At 52.8% G+C, this 17500-nt stretch overlaps 1 protein-coding gene across 2 annotated transcripts in view; it reads left to right on the top strand.

Moving 5' to 3' along the window:
• Nucleotides 1–424: 424 nt before the first annotated feature.
• TRAM2 (translocation associated membrane protein 2) overlaps nucleotides 425–17500 on the top strand; it is a 53507-nt gene continuing 36431 nt past the window's right edge. The window contains exons 1-2 of one of the 2 annotated variants that reach the window (XM_037893873.1): nucleotides 542–676; nucleotides 3370–3924. In XM_037893873.1, coding sequence (XP_037749801.1) covers nucleotides 3796–3924 — 129 coding nt within the window. In that variant the 5' untranslated portion in view covers nucleotides 542–676; nucleotides 3370–3795. Of the gene's footprint in view, nucleotides 677–3369; nucleotides 3925–17500 lie in introns of both variants that reach the window. The other variant, XM_037893874.2, reaches the window with a different exon arrangement.

The following is a 17500-nucleotide window of genomic DNA, read 5'->3' on the forward strand; positions in this document are numbered from 1 at the left end:
GGGGCCCAGTCCTCACTCAGAGGCTTTAGGCAGGCTGCTCCCATGAATAATGCTCAGCGGGGAAAGGCTGTATGTTTCCAAGACCTCTGGAGTCCGAATAAAGTGGGTTTAGGAGGCAGCATCGCCTAGGGGCTAGCGCGCTGGGCGGCAACTGTGGCGACCTTGCGTCTGTTCTCAGCGCTGCCCCTGGCCTGCTGGGGCGAGCTTGGGGAAGTCACCGTCCCGCTCCGTGCCTCAGTTTCCCTCTCTGACAATCGTGACAGTGACCTACTAGGTCTGTGACGGGTGGGGGGTTGGGCAGGGTGGAGGAAGGGGTGGGTTGAATGCCGGAGGGCAGGGAGCCGGGGGAGGAGCTGGGGGGGGCGGTGAGGAGCCGAGCCCGGCCGGCCGAGAGCCAGCCCCCCGGGCAGGGACGGGTTAAGCGGGCGGGGGCGGTCGGCGCAGGCGCGGGCCCGGCGCTGCCGAAGTTGTCCGGGCTCCGGGCCGGGCGAAGTTTGCGGCGCTGGGCGGAGGCAGCGGCGGGCGGCCGGGCTGCTCGCTCCGCTCCGCTCCGGCCATGGCCTTCCGCCGGCGGGCCAAGAGCTACCCGCTCTTCAGCCAGGAGTTCCTGATCCACAACCACGCGGACATCGGCTTCTGCCTGGTGCTCTGCGTGCTCATCGCGCTCATGTTCGAGGTGAGAGCGGGGGGCCCCCTGCACCCCCCCGCGGGACCCCCCCTGCACCCCCGATCGCTGACCCCGGGGGCCCCCCCTGCACCCCGATCGCTGACCCCGGGGGCCCCCCCTGCACCCCTGATCGCTGACCCCGGGGCCCCCCCCTGCACCCCTGATCGCTGACCCCGGGGGCCCCCCTGCACCTCCCCCGGGGGCCCCCCCTGCACCCCGATCGCTGACCCCGGGGGCCCCCCCTGCACCCCGATCGCTGACCCCGGGGGCCCCCCCTGCACCCCGATCGCTGACCCCGGGGGCCCCCCCTGCACCCCTGATCGCTGACCCCGGGGACCCCCCTGCACCTCCCCCGGGGACCCCCCCTGCACCCCTGATCGCTGACCCCGGGGACCCCCCCCTGCACCCCTGATCGCTGACCCCGGGGGCCCCCCCTACACCCCTGATCGGGGACCCCCCCTGCACCGACTCCTGGGACCCCCCCTGCACCCCTGATCGCTGACCCTGGGGGCACCCCTGCACCCCTCCCGCGGGACCCCCCTGCACCCCCGATCGCTGACCCCGGGGACCCCCCTGCACCCCTCCCGCGGGACCCCCCCTGCACCCCTGATCGCTGACCCCGGGGACCCCCCTGATCGCTGGCCCCGGGGACCCCCCCTGCACCCCTGATTGCTGACCCTGGGGACCCCCCTGCACCCCCCCAGGACCCCCCCTGCACCTCCCTCGCGGGACCCCCCTGCCCGCTGACCCCGGGGACCCCCCCTGCACCTCCCTCGCGGGACCCCCCCCGCCCGCTGACCCCGGGGACCCCCCCTGCACCTCCCTCGCGGGACCCCCCCGCCCGCTGACCCCGGGGACCCCCCCTGCACCTCCCTCGCGGGACCCCCCCGCCCGCTGACCCCGGGGACCCCCCCTGCACCACTGACCCCGGGCACTCCCCTGCGCCTCGGCCGGGGGCCCCCCCCGCACCCCTTTCCACTGACCCTGGGGACCCCCCTGCACCCACCTTAATAGACTCCTTGTGACCCTTTCCCAGGACTTTGCCCTGTGCACCCTGGGGGTGCTGCCCACTCAACTCTGGGACCCTGCTGTGCCCCTTCCTGCAGATCTGCCCCTTGCCCTCTCAGATTACTGCCTGCTGCACCCCCAAGGAACCCTACTGCACTCCTTCCTTGGGGGACCCCTCTGCAGCCCCCTACCATGGGACACTGCAGCCCTTCCTGGGGGTATTCTCTGTGCCTCTCCAAGGGACCCTGATGCAGTCCCTCCACCCAGGGCATCCTTCCTTGGGACCCCAATGCAGTGCACACCCTGGGGGTGGATCCGAATGTAACTCCTTCCCAGGGGATCCTACTCCAGCAGATCCTCTCCTTGTCAGTAGAAGCAAATTCCAACCTCCCCTGGTGCACCCCTGGAGAGTGCACCTTTGCAATGCACCCCTTTGACGTGTGGGGGAGAAGACCCCCCTGCACCCTGCCTGGGGAGGGAGCCCCAGTGAATCTGCCTTTCGGCACTACCCACATTGCGCCCATCAGGAGGAGCGCAGTGCACTAAGCCCCCCAGGCCCACCAACCTCCTTTTCCCAGCCCCTTTGTGGGTTAGTTTCTCTCCCCTACACTGCACTTCCTTCCCCCTTTCGTTTGCCAGGGATCCTTTCCACTCTTCCTGTCCTTTCTCATCCCCATACGCCACCATCCACCCCCAGGTAACTTCATTTCCCCTCTTCCATACCCCCAGCTGCTTCTCCACTCTGTCCACACCCACAACTTCGACCTCCCCAACTTCCAGTCCCCCCAGTACATCCTTCCCCCTCCCCAGTGCCTCCTTCTCCTGCTCCAGGTTGCAGTCTCCCCTTCCCTCCCAGCCCCTCTTAGACCTGGACCAGTGCCCACCAGGAACAAGATTTCCCCCTGGCCTCTACCTGTTGCCCTCCTTGAGTCTGGTTGAGTGTAGGCGGGGGTACTGGGGACACTGACTAGCTACTGCCAGGGGATGGCCGTGCTTGTGGGACCCCTGTCCATGGGGTCCATGAGATAGGCAGGGTAGCATCCTTCAGTCTCTGTGTTTGGGCATGGTGCAGGCGGCGTGTTGACCGTCTTGGGCTCCAACATTATGGGGTGGAGGAAAAGGCTTTTGGGGTGAGGCTCTCCCTGTGCTAGAGCTCCGGGGATGGGGGACAGGTGGCTCTGGCCGGTGCTTTCCCCAGGGTTTGGGGATGAGCTGCCAGATGGCGTTGGTTTGTGCCCCAGAAGTTGGGGGAGTTGATGAGTGAGGGGAAGATGGGTGTGGCCTGAGTTGAAGTGGAGCAGCTTTAAGGCAGGGGATGTGTTGTGATGGGGTCACAACCTTTTGAGGTTTGGCGGGAACCCCTGCAGTGTGCTGTCATGGTGTGGTTAGCAGGAGAGGTGGCAGTGCCCACAGCTGGGCCACCGAATGCTGCCATCCTGACAGCTCTTTCGCTAAGCAGGGCAGGTTAGGTGAGGTCATTCCTTGGCTGGGAGACCTCTGAGCAGCCCGGAGGTGCTGCTGGGAGTGGGGATGGCAATTCAGTGGAAGGCTAATGCTCAGCCTGATGCAATGCCCCTGTGCTGCTGGATATCCCCATCTTTCAGGTGCACTGTGGCCGTGGGTTTGGATTGTTGGGCTTTGTCAAAGGGGCGCTATCAGATTTTAAATCTTTTTTTTTTTAATCCCTTGTCTAGGTTACTTACCGCTGATACCTTTGATTACCAAAATCAAAAGAACTTTAAAAATCCAGCCCACTTTTCACCATTTGTGTAGCTTGCTCTGAGTTTCCCACAGCTGTCATTACTTTTGTGTTTGTTTATAACCCCTTTCTCGCGCTGGATTCTTGTGAGCCAGCACCTGGCTGCAATGGTTGGGGTGCAAACTCTGCAGGGGAATATGTAAACCCAGATCAAATGGAAGATATTTTTTTTAAAGAAATGAAAACATTTCTATAAATAGGGTTCATTTAAAGAAGAAAAATAGCTTTGCCTGCGGAGGGGGAGAGGCAGTGTTGGTGGAGGACGTCTGCCCCTTCCCTTTCCCCGGGAGCAGCTGCCCCTTTCCTTTGCCCATAAGCTAGGGTTGCCATCTCTGAGCTACAAAAAACTGGGACATTCGGGATGATCCTGAGCGCGTTACACACGACCAGCTGGCCAGTTTTTGGAGCACACCGACCGACACCCAGGACAGCGATCTCAAACAGGGACAATCCTGGGAGAATCTGGCCAGGTGGCAACCCTACTATTGAGGTACTGGGGGTTAGGTGTCGGTGGGGGCAACTGGCCTACCATTTTCCACCACCTCCTTTTGTTCCCGCCTTCCCCAGCGTTGCCCCTTCCCTGGAGGGAGTCGTGATCCTGACCTTAGAGAAATGTCCTTCTGGAGGAGTGCAGTGCCCCCTCCCAGGCCACACTGTCCCCAGTGCCCCTTTCCCCATGCTTGGGGCATCTTCCCCTCCACCAACCCCTGAGGTCGCCAGGAGCCTTGTTCTCCCTCTTTCCAGAGACATCCCACAAACCAGAGGTGCTCTCCTGCCTCCCTTCAGCCAGCCCCCACCAGAGAGAACCCAACGAAACCTTTCCCCCTCCCTAGACAGGAGTGTCCGCTCCTCCTGTGGGAGGGGGAGTTATTTATCGGCCCCTCCCCAGTACATTTGATAGAAATGGAGCCCCTGGTAGGGGGAGAGGAGCAGTGCTTGGCCTCTCCCAAGCCTGGCATCAGGGCTCTTCCTCCCTGTCAGTCGGGAGAGCAGGCTCCTTGCAGCCCCAGTGCTTTGCACAGAAATGTCAGGAATGTGGAGCTTCCCCCCCCCACCCCACCCCACCCCTTCCCAGCTTTCTCCTCTCTTTCCTCTCCTCTTTCAGGGGAGGAGACGGGATAGGGAGGGGGCTGAGGATTCCTGCTGAACAACTCAGCCCTTCAGGCTTGCTCCATACGTGGAGTCTGGCCAGCCTGGCACCTCAGGGGCGTGCGTGCTTCTGCGGTCAGCATCTGAACCATGTATGTCTGCTAGGACCGCGTCTCTCCCAGCCCCCCAGCCGAGTGCCACGTTTCAGGGCAAATGGAGACGAGATGGAAGGAGGGGTGGGGGAGAACGCATTGGAGAAGGGGGAAACCCATTTCCTTAATTAAAAAAACAAAACAAAAAAAAAGACAGTTTCTCCCTCCCTTTCATTGCAATGCACTGAATGAACAAGTAGTTTTCAGTACCTAGAAATCTTAATGTCTTTAAAGGAAACATCTAAATTAGAGCCAGAAAGGCCAGCTGGCTGGGGTATAAATTCCAAAACCGCATGCAAATGCTGCAGAGTTGGACACACCGGCTGCAAGTTTCATAGTTGTACTTTGAAAAGAAAACAAAACAAGCAGTGACTTTGAGCTGGAGGGGGTTTTGTCTCCCACTAACATAGCAGGCCGAGGGTTTCCCCTCGGTTGTTGCTGGTGGTCACTTTACCAAACTTTCCTTCTCTAAGGCTATGTCTACGCTGGCACTTTTGTCAGTATAACTTCGCCAGTGCGGACAGTGCTATGTCTGCGGGAGACCGTCTCCTGATGACATGGCTACTGCTACTCGTTGGGGGTGGTTTAATTATGTCCACAGGGGAACTCTCCCCCGTCAGCATAGAGAGGCTACACAGGAGATCTTACAGTGGCACAGCTGCATCGGTACATCTGTGCCACTGTAAGCTCTCTAGTGTAGACGTGGCCTTAGCCTCAGGGCTGCGTGCGGAATAAGCTCGTCTGGGCTCTCTTTAGAAAAAGCTGATTGTGTTTTTGCACAGTTGGAAGATGTCGGCTTGACAGTCCTAGTGACAGGACTTGTCTGCATTGGTATTTTCATTAATCTCCCACGATTGTAGCTGCACTAGTCAGAATCCTGGTGTAAACAGGGCATTGTTACCATCCAGACTTCAGAGGAAAATTGTTAGAAGAACCTAAATGATGCTTTTGAGAGAGAAGGTGGGTGAGGTAATATCTGTTGTTGGACCAACTTCTGTTGGTGAGAGAGACAAGCTTTTGCACTACACACAGCTCTTCTTCAGGTCTGGGAAAGGTTCTCTGAGCATCGCAGCTAAATACAAGACGGAGCAGATTGTTTAGCATCCGTGGTTAGTGCACGTTCTGAGGAATCGTTGACGGTGAAGTAGCCCATTAATACATCTTCAGTCATAGGACAAAAAGCGGGGCTAGTGGGCTACAGAGTGTTATAATAAGCCCTAAATCCAGTGTCTCTGTCCGATCCATGATTTTCAGTGGCAAGCAGCCTGATGAATTTAAGCTCCCAGGCTTGTCTTTGGAAAGCGTTGTGCAGGTTTTGTTCAAGGATGCGGCCTGATAGGGCAGCTGTAGAGTGATCGCGCTCTGAAAAGTGTTCACACACAGCTGCTGACGTGTTTGTCTCTTCTCGTTTTCCTGTATGAGTTCGTTCAACGTAGGTGCCTTTCGTAATTTTACTCCCTCATCTGGACCTGCACTGAGACAACACAGTAATAAAAACACCCGTGTCCTCTCTACGGTGGAACTTCAACAACGGAGGAGAATGGAAGAAGAATGTTAGTGCAGGGACAGCCAAGGCAGAGTCAGTGTTAGCCTAAATACTGTCCCTGCGAAGGGACAAAAATGTTTTTTGCTTTATTTTTTTTCTTTTTGATGTACAGAGAGAATTTGAAGTGTGCTTTGTGCTGGAAATGCTGGTCTTGTGTCCCCTGCTTTCTCCCCCACCCCCTAGAAGGCTCTGTGGATGGTCTGGCAAACTCGTAAGATTAGGACGTGTGCCGTACCGTGCAAATGAAACCTGCTGAAGTGGGAAGGGAAGAGAGGGTCACAACGCACCTACTCTCCACCTTCGCCTGTCCCAGTGACCACACATCCTCCTGATCTCCTTTCACTTCTTCTCTTCAACTTCTCCCCTCTTACTGCTGCCTTTCATAGTACAAATATACTGTGGTCCCCACGCCCTTGGGCTCTGTCTACACATGGCAGTGTGTAGTATACAGGCACTACTTGCGTATCTACGTGTCACAATGAAAGGCTCCAGCAACAGGGAGCTGCTGGGGCCTTTTCCCACAGCGGGAAAAGGCTCTGGCAGTGGGGCACGATCCTGAAAAGTAGCCGTGTAGACATGGGAGGCACTGCTTGGGCGTGTAGGTAGATACGCTGGAAGTTCAAACGTGTAGGGCATGCTGCTTGCGTAATCCGTGTCTCGCCCTCTATGCTGCTATTTATAGCCCTTCTAGCTGGGGGTGCAGCATCTGTACTCCACACGCCCCCGGAAGTGTAGACGTACTTTTAGAAAGTCATTTCTTGGCCCCAGCTGCCTCTTACTCTCACGTCCTCACCTTTGTAGCCTTCGCGCCTGAACCCACTGAATGCGCCATGTACGGGCAGCACCTCGAGTTCCTGTCTTTCATCCTGGATCCCCAGCTCGCCATGTCCCCCTGCAGCTGCTGACACAGAGGTTTCTAACAGCCTCTTCCTGGCCAGGGGGTCCTCAGACTTGGTCCATCCTCCTAAACTGCTGCTTTTGGCTGCGTCAGTCATACTCCCCCCTCTTGATGTCTTGTCCTCCCTTGGCTTTCGTTGTGGCTCTGTCCTCTCTTGGTTCTCCTCCGACCGCTCTGATCGGAGTCTCTTTTCATGGGTGCTTCTCCCCCCTTCCCACTCTGGTGAGGTGCCTCAGGGCTCTGCCCTGGCCTCCCGCTCACTTTACGGCCTCTCCTTGTGAGATCTGATCCATGATCTTTGCTGGAATGACCTCTCTCTCCACTCCTGCCCTGCCTCCCTCGATCCTGCCCTGTGTCTCTGCCTATCTCTGACAATTCCAGCATGTCTTACCATCACTGTGCATTTAGCATGGCTAAAGCTGAGCTGCTGATCTCTTTCCAAAACCTTCTTTATGCCTCCTCTCCTCCCCCTAGTCTTGATCATCATTGCTTGGACTCACATCCCGGGTATCCCCTTTGACTCCTTGTTTCCTTCCTCACCCCGCGCAGGCATGCTGTTTCCATGTCCTGCCACTTGCTGCTCCATGACATTTCTAAGATCCGCCCTGCGTCTGCTAGAGTTGGAGACTTTGCATGGTGGAGTCTCTTCACCAGGGATGGGTGAATGCAGGTCCACAGGGGCTTTGAGCAGCCCGTTAGGCCTTCCTCAGGCTGGTGTGGCCTGTGGTGGAGATCAGAGAGCATCATCTGCAGAGCCCTTCTAGAGCAGTGGCCAGAGCTCAGATCAAAGCGGAGAGTCTCAAGCTCTCTCCTAGGCTGCAGCTCCCTCCTAACGTGGATAGACCGAGATGCTGCCCTCAGCTGGTGAAAGGTTTGGCACTCCCGCTGTCTGGCCATACAGACGTGGAGAGACTGAAGGAAATGGCAGAACCTGTCTCACAATAGACCATTTCCTGTAGGGAAGGATTTCTCTGGGCTCCCAGGCACTCTCCCGCAGGCTGTGAATGTGTGACTGTGACTTAACCATTTCCTTCCAAATCTGCAGCTGGCACACTTCTGACCTAGACACTCGCCGTCGTGTGTTTGCGAGGGCCTGTGGCGTTGTCTGCTCACAGGTGGTGAGCTACTATCCAGCCACAGTCCTTGCTGCCCTAAAGCTTGCTGTGTAGCTCTGTGCTGCTTAGGCCTTAGCTGGAGTATTGTGTCCAGTCGTGGGCACCACATTCCAGGAAAGATGTGGACAAATTGGAGAAATGCCAGAGAACAGCAGCAAAAATGATTAAAGGTCTAGAAACTATGACCTGTGATGGAAGATTGAAAACATTTAGTATGTTTAGCATGGAGAAGAGAAGACTGGGGGGGGGTACATAACAGGTTTCAAGTATGTAAAATGTGGTTACAAGGAGGAGGGAGAAAAATTGTTCTTCTTAACCTCTGAGGATAGGACAAGAAGCAATGGACTTAAATTGAAGCAAGGGAGGTTTAGGTTGGACATTAGGGAAAAACTGCCTAACCGTCCGGGTGACTAAGCACTGGAACAAATTGCCAACGGAGGTTGTGGAATCTCCATCATTGGCAGTTTTTAAGAGCAAGTTAGAGCAGTGGTTCTCAACCCATTTACCATTGTGGGCCTCATATGCAGCTCTCTGTGTTACGTGGGCCACATCCACACAATATATATATACTACCTGTGTGGCCCTGAGGATATCACATGGGCCACTGCTGCGTACTGATTGGGCCACAAGTGGCCCACGGGCCTCAGATTGAGAACCACTGGGTTAGCAAACATCTGTCAGGAATGGCCGAGTTAAAACGTTGTCCTGCCTTGAGTGCAGGGGACTGGACTAGATGGCCTCTAGTCTAGCCTTCCAGTCCTACACTACTATGATTCTGTGAACATGGTGGCTAGTACAAGTCTGAACAGCTGTACAGCATTTCACACACAAAGTACTGTGAGTATCAACTTCTTAGGGCCTGACCCTGCAACCCCTCTTCATACACACAGCTTCTATTGACTTCAGTGGGAAATCCCTGTGCAGAGAGCGCTTTGTAACCAAGGCCCTGCCTTGGCAAGTCAGACTTGTGCCCTTTGTAGCCTGGTATCCTGTCACGGGCAGTGGGCAGTTGCGAAATGGCGAAGAAGGACATTGCAGCAGTTAGAGCACTAGCCCTAGGAGTCGGGAGACCTGAGTTCAAGTCTCTGCTCCACAACGAGGTTTGTGTAACTCACTTAGCCTCTCTGTGCCTCTTATCCCCATTTTAGATGGGAAACATAGCACTTTCCCACCTCAAAGCGGTGTCGTGAGGATAAATACATTAAAGATTGAGGCACTCTGTGACAGGAGCCTTGTAAGTCCATGACTAGGTAGATGCCTTTGAAAGTGGCCTGGACACAGTGCTATACAATGTACTATGGGTAGAACCTTCCCAAATTCGCAGTCCATTTTGGTAAATTTCATGTCATAGCATTTTAAAAATCTTGAATTTCATGGTTTCAGACATTTAAATCTTAAATTTCAGTGTTGTCACAAAGCATGAATATGTATTTAAAAATATAACCATGTAAAGCCCTTAAGTCAGCATTTCTAAAACTGGGGGTCCCGACCCAAAAGGGGGCTCCGAGGCCATTGTGGCAGGGCTGCGGTATGGCCACCTTTACTTCTGCGGTACCTTCCGAGCTGGGCAGGCAGAGAGCAGCGGCTGCTGGCCGGGTGCCCAGCTCGGAAGGCAGAGCTGACCCAGCAGCGGCACAGAAGTAAGAGTGCCATGGTGTGGTATTGTCACCCTTACTTCTGCGCTGCAGCCGTGCGGCCTTCTGAGCTGGGCGCCCGGCCAGCAGCTGCCACTTTCTGGCTGCCCAGTTGTGAAGGCTGCGCAGATGTATGGGTTGCCATACTGTGACCCTGCCCCCCCCCCCCCCCAATCCAGATTACATGGGAGAGACCAGTTTCATGGTCTGTGTCATGTTTTTCATGGCTGTGAATTCAGTAGGACCCTAACTATAGGGAACAGTCTTGTGTTGGCAGTGAGATGGCGCATGTGATCTACTATAGGCTTCTCCATCTGTAGCTTCTAGGATGAAGGCTGATGTGATGAAAGTATTTTTTTGGATTGAACCCAGTTTCAGTCCCCTCTTAATTCAAGTTGGATCTGGCTCCCCTCCAGATCGATTGTGTAAAAGGTGTAGTTGGTGTGAGAGTGAGAAAGCAGTGCTGGATTTTCTACAGCTCCTGGCCTCTTTGGCAAGCAGTCTAAATAAGTTTCTACTCCTGACCTGTCCAGGGTCAGTGCAGGAAGCTACAGGATGGACCACGCTTTGAAAAGACATGCTTGCTCATTCTAAAAGTAAATCTAAGTGATGGCAAAGAATCACTTCCACTATTTTACTAATTAAAACTACCCCATATTTAAATTAAAATAAGTTCTTTTCACCCAAGCCCCAAATTGCTTTTACTTCACTGGCATATTTTAAACCATGTTCTAGCAACAAATAAAACTTGAAAAGGATTTGTAATGCCAGTGCTATGACATGGATGATGGCACCACCAGTTGCCCTTACCTAGTTGGTCAAGCTTTGACTAGGTTAACCTTAATACAAAATGCTTACGCAGTGTTGTTCATCCTTCAATCAACAAAGCACTTTACTAAGGAGGTCAGTATCATTATCCACATTTTACAGATGGGGAAACTGAGGCACCGGAGATGATGTGACTTGCCCAAGGTCACCCAGCAGGCCAGTGGCAGAGCTGGGAGTCGAACTCCAATCTCCCAAGTCCCAGTCCAGGGCCCTCTCTTCTGGCTTGCGGAGCTGTAGACATTTATGGTAATAAAATCTTGCTGACTTGTGTTAAATTCCTATTTGTCTCAAACAGTTCAGATAAGCTTGTTGCTAAAGCACACTTGTGACGTGCAGCAATGCTACTTTGTATAACGTGTACTCGCTAAACTTGGAAGCTTCCCCCCCTCCCCGTGCCTTGAAAGTAGGTGGTTTTAGTTAGTCAAAACCAAAAGCACATCTGGATTCTAGAGTCAGCACACAGCTTGGTGGGAGGAGAAATTAATCTATTTTAGCCAGAGCCGATGAAGCTCAAGTTGCGATGCTTTCTCCTGTATTCTTGTTCCAAACAAGGATGGGAACATTCACTGCCATCAGAGTCCTGAATCATGGTCTTCCAAATATGACCCTGCCAAAGGGAGGAGGCTCACAAATGAGCTCCTGTTTCCAGACTAATACTAAATATATTCTGTCCTATTATAGCACCCTTCACGAAAAGCTCTTAAAACACAGTACAAACAGTGACGAAGGAAGCCTCACAATAGCCCTTTGTGATAGGGTAGTGTCATCTGTGTCTGATGGACAGGGAAACCGGAGAACCCAGAGGTGAAGTGACCTGGCCAAGATTGCAGAGTTTGTGACGGAGCTGGGATTAGAACCTAGATCTCCTAGTGTGGTGGGAATAAATAAAAGGGAAATGCATGGTAGACGAACTGTTGTATGTTAAAATAGACAGGTATATTTGGACAATGTGTTGTGAATCAGAAGCTAAAAAAAAACCCCTCCTTTTTATCCTTGAGCCTCAGAGTTCAAATTTGGGAGTCCAATTTACGTGCAGGTCCTATTCTGACGCATCTGGAATGTACTTCGGATTAACAGGTTTTTATTTGTGTTTCAATGGGCACTCGAGCCCTCAGAGCACAACATTAGGAAGCAACGTATATTTTTTTTAATTGTTTGACAAACCTGTAATATGAACAGAAATATTTTAATGCTTTAAGGAGGCTGTGGAATCTCTGTCACTGGAGGTTTTTAAGAACAGGTTAGACAAACACCGGTCACAGACGGTCTAGACCAGTGGTCTCCAAAGTGGCGTGCACGCACTGCAGGGGGTGCGCCAGAGGATCCCGGGGGGTGCGCTGCAGGAGGAGCGCCGCCGGACGGCACTCCGCCGGTTTTTTTTTCTTCGGCGGCAGCTCGGCACGCCTGCGGCAGGTCTTCCCGTCTTCTTTCTTCCACGGCACCGTGCGGGTGCGCGATCCAAAAACTTTGGAGACCACTGGTCTAGACAATACTTAGTCCTGTTTCAGTGCAAGGGACTGGACTAGATGACATATGAAGGTTCCCTTACAGTCTTACATTTCTATGATTTATTTCTAATGACACTTCCCGGGCAGGGCGGGGCCAGGTTTATGCATTTAAAGGTGCTGTAAACCAAACCCAATAGCCTCCTGTTAGCTGCGGACAAGCCCTGGGCACACCTGAAAGTGAAACTAACCAGGATCTGACTAGAAACGTTTGTCAGTTTCACTTTTGATTTTGCTGCATGACCTGCAAAATGCCAACAGCTTGAACAATGAAGTAAATGGGGTCAGGATGTTAAGATGTCCATTTAAGACCTATTAGAGGGACCTGGTTTTCTGAGGGGGAGGGGATGCCCTTTAATAGGTCTGTTTGGGATGCCCAGAATCTCTAGTCACATCTAAAAATCTTGACATTTTAAAATTCCAGCTTTAATAATCCAAGGTACGTCAGTAACGGGGCCATGAATTATTGGTACATGGTGATGCATGTGCTCTAGGTTCCCTTCTAAAGGGGGGAAAGGGCACCCCAGCATTTATATGGGATAAGCAGCTCCCACACTAAGAATTATTTTGACTTCATTCGCTCTTCAGTTATAAGTAAACAGGTGGGCTGTGCAGTGTGAATATGCGTCTTCAAATACTTCTCATAATAATTGAGTTGTGTTCCTTTAATTTTTGGTCCCCGCTATCCCATTCACTTCCCTATGGCATGCTGAGTGGCTCCCAATGTCACGCTACAGGGCTAAAAGTAGCAGTGTAGATGTTCCCGCTCAGGCTTAGATCCACCCCCTCGCCAGGTTTCCATGCCTCAGCTCCAGTCCGAGCAGGAACATTATACTCCTATTTTTAGCCCCGTAGCACAAGCACCATGAGTCTGAGTGTGTAGACCTAGGTTCTGAGGCTTACTGCTGCAGGCCTTTTTTGCAGTGTAGACATACTGAGTGGCTGTTGGATGTCAGCCTAGTGCCAGGATTGGGGTTTTAATGTCACCAGTTTAGGCTCTTATTGGATCAGGTGTCAGTATCGTATTCACTGGAGCAGATTCCCGTCTGAGTGATGGGGAGATTAAAACCCATCTGGCTGGTAGCTGGAGTAGGGCAGGAGGGCTGTAATTTGCACAGCATTCGGGAAGCTTAGTTTTGGCTAATGCCGTCCCTGACCCTTGCAAACAGTTCTGTGCAAACAGTAGCTCCTCTCCCACCCGCTTGCTCATTACTCATTCCCCTAATCTGACCGTTCTCCACGTCACCAGCTGGCATTGCACTCGATGGATTCCAAACTCCAGCTGGTGCCAGCGTGTTTACTTACGCAGGCAGCAGGAGAGCCTGGCAGACGGCCCGTGGCCAAGTTGCTGCACAGCTTTGCAAAGAGAGCGCAAGGTAAAGGCATCTTGAAGATGAGACACCGGTTTATGTTCTTGCCCATAGTGCCTGTGAGAGAGGTGGGGCTGAGCTGCTGTTCCTGTACTAAAGGGAAGGTGGCTTGGCGTCTCTTTCTCAAGAAGAACAGGAGTACTTGTGGCATCTCTAAGATGCCCCAAGTACTCCTGTTCTTTTTGCAGATACAGACTAACACGGCTGCTACTCTGAAACCTATTTCTCAAGATGGTCCCAGGCTGAGGGTGGTGGTAATGGTTTAAGATCTGTATGGTGGTAGCACCTGGAGGCCAACCAGCTATGGTGGTCGGTGCTGCACGGACATACAGCACATGACAGACGCTGTCCTAAAGAGCTGACCACCAACGGGGGAGGTTTCCAAAGGAGTGTAAGCGACCTGGGGTACGTCCACGCCAGGGGTGTCCTTCCCAGCTCAGGTAGATATACTTGTGCTAGCTTTCGTCAGGCTAGTGCACTCAGAATAGTAGTGTGGCCAATGGCTACATGGGCAGTGACACGGGGTAGCTGCCTGAGTACATACCCTGTCGGGGAGGCGGGGGGCAGCTCGCTTGTCCCGTCACCCATGTAGCTGCAGCACCACTGCTGCTTTTGGCTCATTTTATCTGGGTCAAAGCTAGCGTGTGTACGTCTACCCAGGCCAGAAGCGACACCCCCCCCCGACTGCAGTGTCAGTGTACCCTTAGGAGCACAAGTTCCTGGGAGGGCTGTAACTTCCCCAAGTCCCTGGGGCTGAGGCTCCTAAACGACTTAGGGTGGTTCGATGAGCCCATTCCAAACCCCATTGATATTCAGTGAGATGTATGTGTCTCACTCCCTTAATCTCTGAAAGTCTCAGTCTACAAGATGAGACGTAACCGGTAAATGAGACAAGCAGGCTGAGGTGAGGGACTCTGGGTATAACACAAATCTTGGGATGTGCCTAGTTCTTGGCCAGCTGTGAGCTGTGGTTGCAACTTGCCACCTGCAGTCTGAACTTTCCCGCTCTGGTGCAGTCTTCCTCTTTGGATCCGTTGGTACCTCCCAAGTGACTTACAAAGGGTTCTGGTTCTTTCTTTAATACTTCAAGAACTTAGAAAAAGTTGTCACCAGGCTCTCCAGGTTCTGCATGCCCATCTTTGGACCAACTAGTGTTACAGTTGCTGTTTTTATTATAAATTTCTCTTATAGATAGATCTTTTATTGGACACGAAATGCAGTTCATCCTAATGCTTTGCAAACACCAGTGCTTGCCATGCCCCTGTGAGTTTGGGAAGTCTTATCCCCATTTTACTGATGGGGGAAACTGAGGCACAGAGCAGTTATGTGACTTGCCCAGAGGCACAAGGCCAGGGCTAGAGCTCCTGAGTTCCTGTTTCACTGTCATGTGTGTGAGCCAATAGATCATGCCCCTCTGTCTGCACAATACCCTGGATTATGTTAAACAGCATATGGCGGTACGTTGGGTGCTGTAAATACTTGTTGCCAGTCCTGCTCCAAATGAAGTTATCCAGCCGCATCAGAGCATACACAGTGGGTCTCCTGCTTTGAGCAGGGGGTTGGACTAGATGACCTCCTGAGGTCCCTTCCAATCCTGATATTCTGTGATTCTATAAAATACTGGGATGACCTCACTGTGATGGGTAAACACCGGTATGACTGAGCAGAATTTGACACTCTAATTTACATGTGGCCAGCAAGGACATTACAGGTGTCCTGATAAATGCCCCTCTTACCTGCCAATGGTGCATGTAGCCTGTCCACACAGCCATGTATTCATCTCACTGGAGTCCTGATGGTCCCTTCTCTGTTCCCTCTGCTTGTTTGTTACGTGCATCTTGTTTCAGTTTAGATTGCAAGCACTTTGGGATCTGAGTGTGTTTGCACAACCCCCAAAATGATGGGGCTCTAATCTCAGGGCTTCTCTACACTTAAGATGCTACAGTGAGGCAGCCTCTATAGTGCTTCAGTGTAGACCCTAGCTATGCCGACAGGAGGCGTTCTTCCATCGATGCTGGTAATCCACCTCCCTGAGAGGTGGTAGCTAGGTCAATGGAGGAATCTTTCTGCCGACCTCGCGCTGTCTACCTGGGACATAGGTCGGCTTAACGCTGCTACTCAGGGGTGTGGATTGTTCACACCACTGACCAATGTAGTTAAACCGAGCTAACTTTCTGGTGTAGACCAGGCCTCAGTCTTTAGATCAAGACTGGATTCTAGAGAAAAATGCCCTAGTTCAGCCACACCATTTGGGGCTCTGAGCAGGAATCGGTGGGTGAAATTATGATGGCCTGTGTTCTGCAGGATGTCAGTCAAGATCAGGGATCGGCAGCCTTTGGCACGTGGCCCACCAGGGAAAGCCGCTGGCAGGCCGGGACAGTTTGTTTACCTGCAGCGTCTTCAGGTTCGGCCAATCACAGCTCCCACTGGCCATGGTTTGTCGTCCCAGGCCAATGGGGGCTGCAGGAAGGGCGGCCAGCACATCCCTCGGCCCGCGCCACTTCCCGCAGGCCCCATTGGCCTGGAACGGCGAACCGCGGCCAGTGGGAGCTGCGATCGGCCGAACCTGCAGACGCTGCAGATAAACAAACGGGCCCGGCCCACAAGCAGATTTCCCTGGCGGGCCATGTGCCAAAGGTTGCCAATCCCTTGTCTAGATGATCAGAGTGGGTTCTTCTGGCCTTAAAATTTTATCTGGCCTGAGAGGGCAAAGCTAATCTTGCCAATTAGGTTAAACAGTGGTTCCAATTGTATTATTCCAGTGACTTCATTGTTATTAATCTGGGCGCTTCCGGGTCAGTGAGAGCAGAGTTTAGTTTTCATTTGTAAGCACATCTGGAATGGTTTGAAGCCTTCGTGTGAAGTTAGTGCCAGTGGTGGTATCAGAATGAAAGCTCCAGAGGCTTCGGTCCTCTGTGCGTAGAGCAAGTACAGTACAAGCAGCAGCAACGCAAGCTTCCTCCCCACTTGGGAGCAAGAAGCAGTACTCAGGGTAGGAACTTTGACCCTGCTGGTGTCCTCAAGGCAACACACTAAAGAAAACCTGAGTAACCTAATGAATTGCTGTAGAAACACTGTGTGCCTCGACTTGGAATCTCCAGGCAGTCCGCTTTGCTGGACTTGCATAGCGGATACAGTCACTAGCGGGTGAAACTCATTAGGCCTACGAATCTCTGATCACATGGTGCTCCTGGGTTTCTCCTTAGAGGGACAAGGAAGACACGGGTGTTATCGGTTGTAGCTGACATGATGTGGAATAATTTCACACTTATAGAAAATTCTGATTTAGTGTGAAGGAAAATTTCACAGTCCCCGTCATATCAGCCTCTTTAAAAGCTGCCCTTGTGCTTTGGTTCCACCGCACATGCAGACAGGAATGGGGGCAGGAGGCGGGATTGGGAAGAGAATCAGCTTCCAGATGCAGAGAATGAAAATAATTTGGTCCAAGTTCCATGACTAGACCTGCCGTAGTGTTAGACAGAAGGACCAGCAATAACACTTCTGTCACAAATCTCGTGAGCCCTCAGGCCTGCAAAGCTGTTGCTGCATAGCCCGGGGAGGCTGGGATTATCAGTTCCCCACTGGCCAACCACATCTGTTTCCAAACCTGGCTGGTCATGAGACTTCAGATATTTAAAACTGAATCATGCTAATGACTAATTTGCTTTTGATTCCTTTCCGCTTCAGTTCAGTCATAGATTTGAGTGGTTGCTATCTTGATTTGCCAACGCTAGTAGAAAACAGTGTTTTGTGCCATCTGAAAGCTTGGAACCCCGCTTTGAAATAGCAGATATCATTAACTTTAGCCATTCATGAGATTATCTACTAAAATCACATTGGAATTGACCAGAGCTTTGGGAGTAGAATGCTAAGGATGTTGTGGTATTAAGGTATGAAATCTTGCAACCAGCATGCCTGGAAGTCCTTTG

The sequence above is a fragment of the Chelonia mydas genome, chromosome 3, assembly GCF_015237465.2.
Source record: "Chelonia mydas isolate rCheMyd1 chromosome 3, rCheMyd1.pri.v2, whole genome shotgun sequence".
NCBI classification, from domain to species: Eukaryota; Metazoa; Chordata; order Testudines; family Cheloniidae; genus Chelonia; species Chelonia mydas.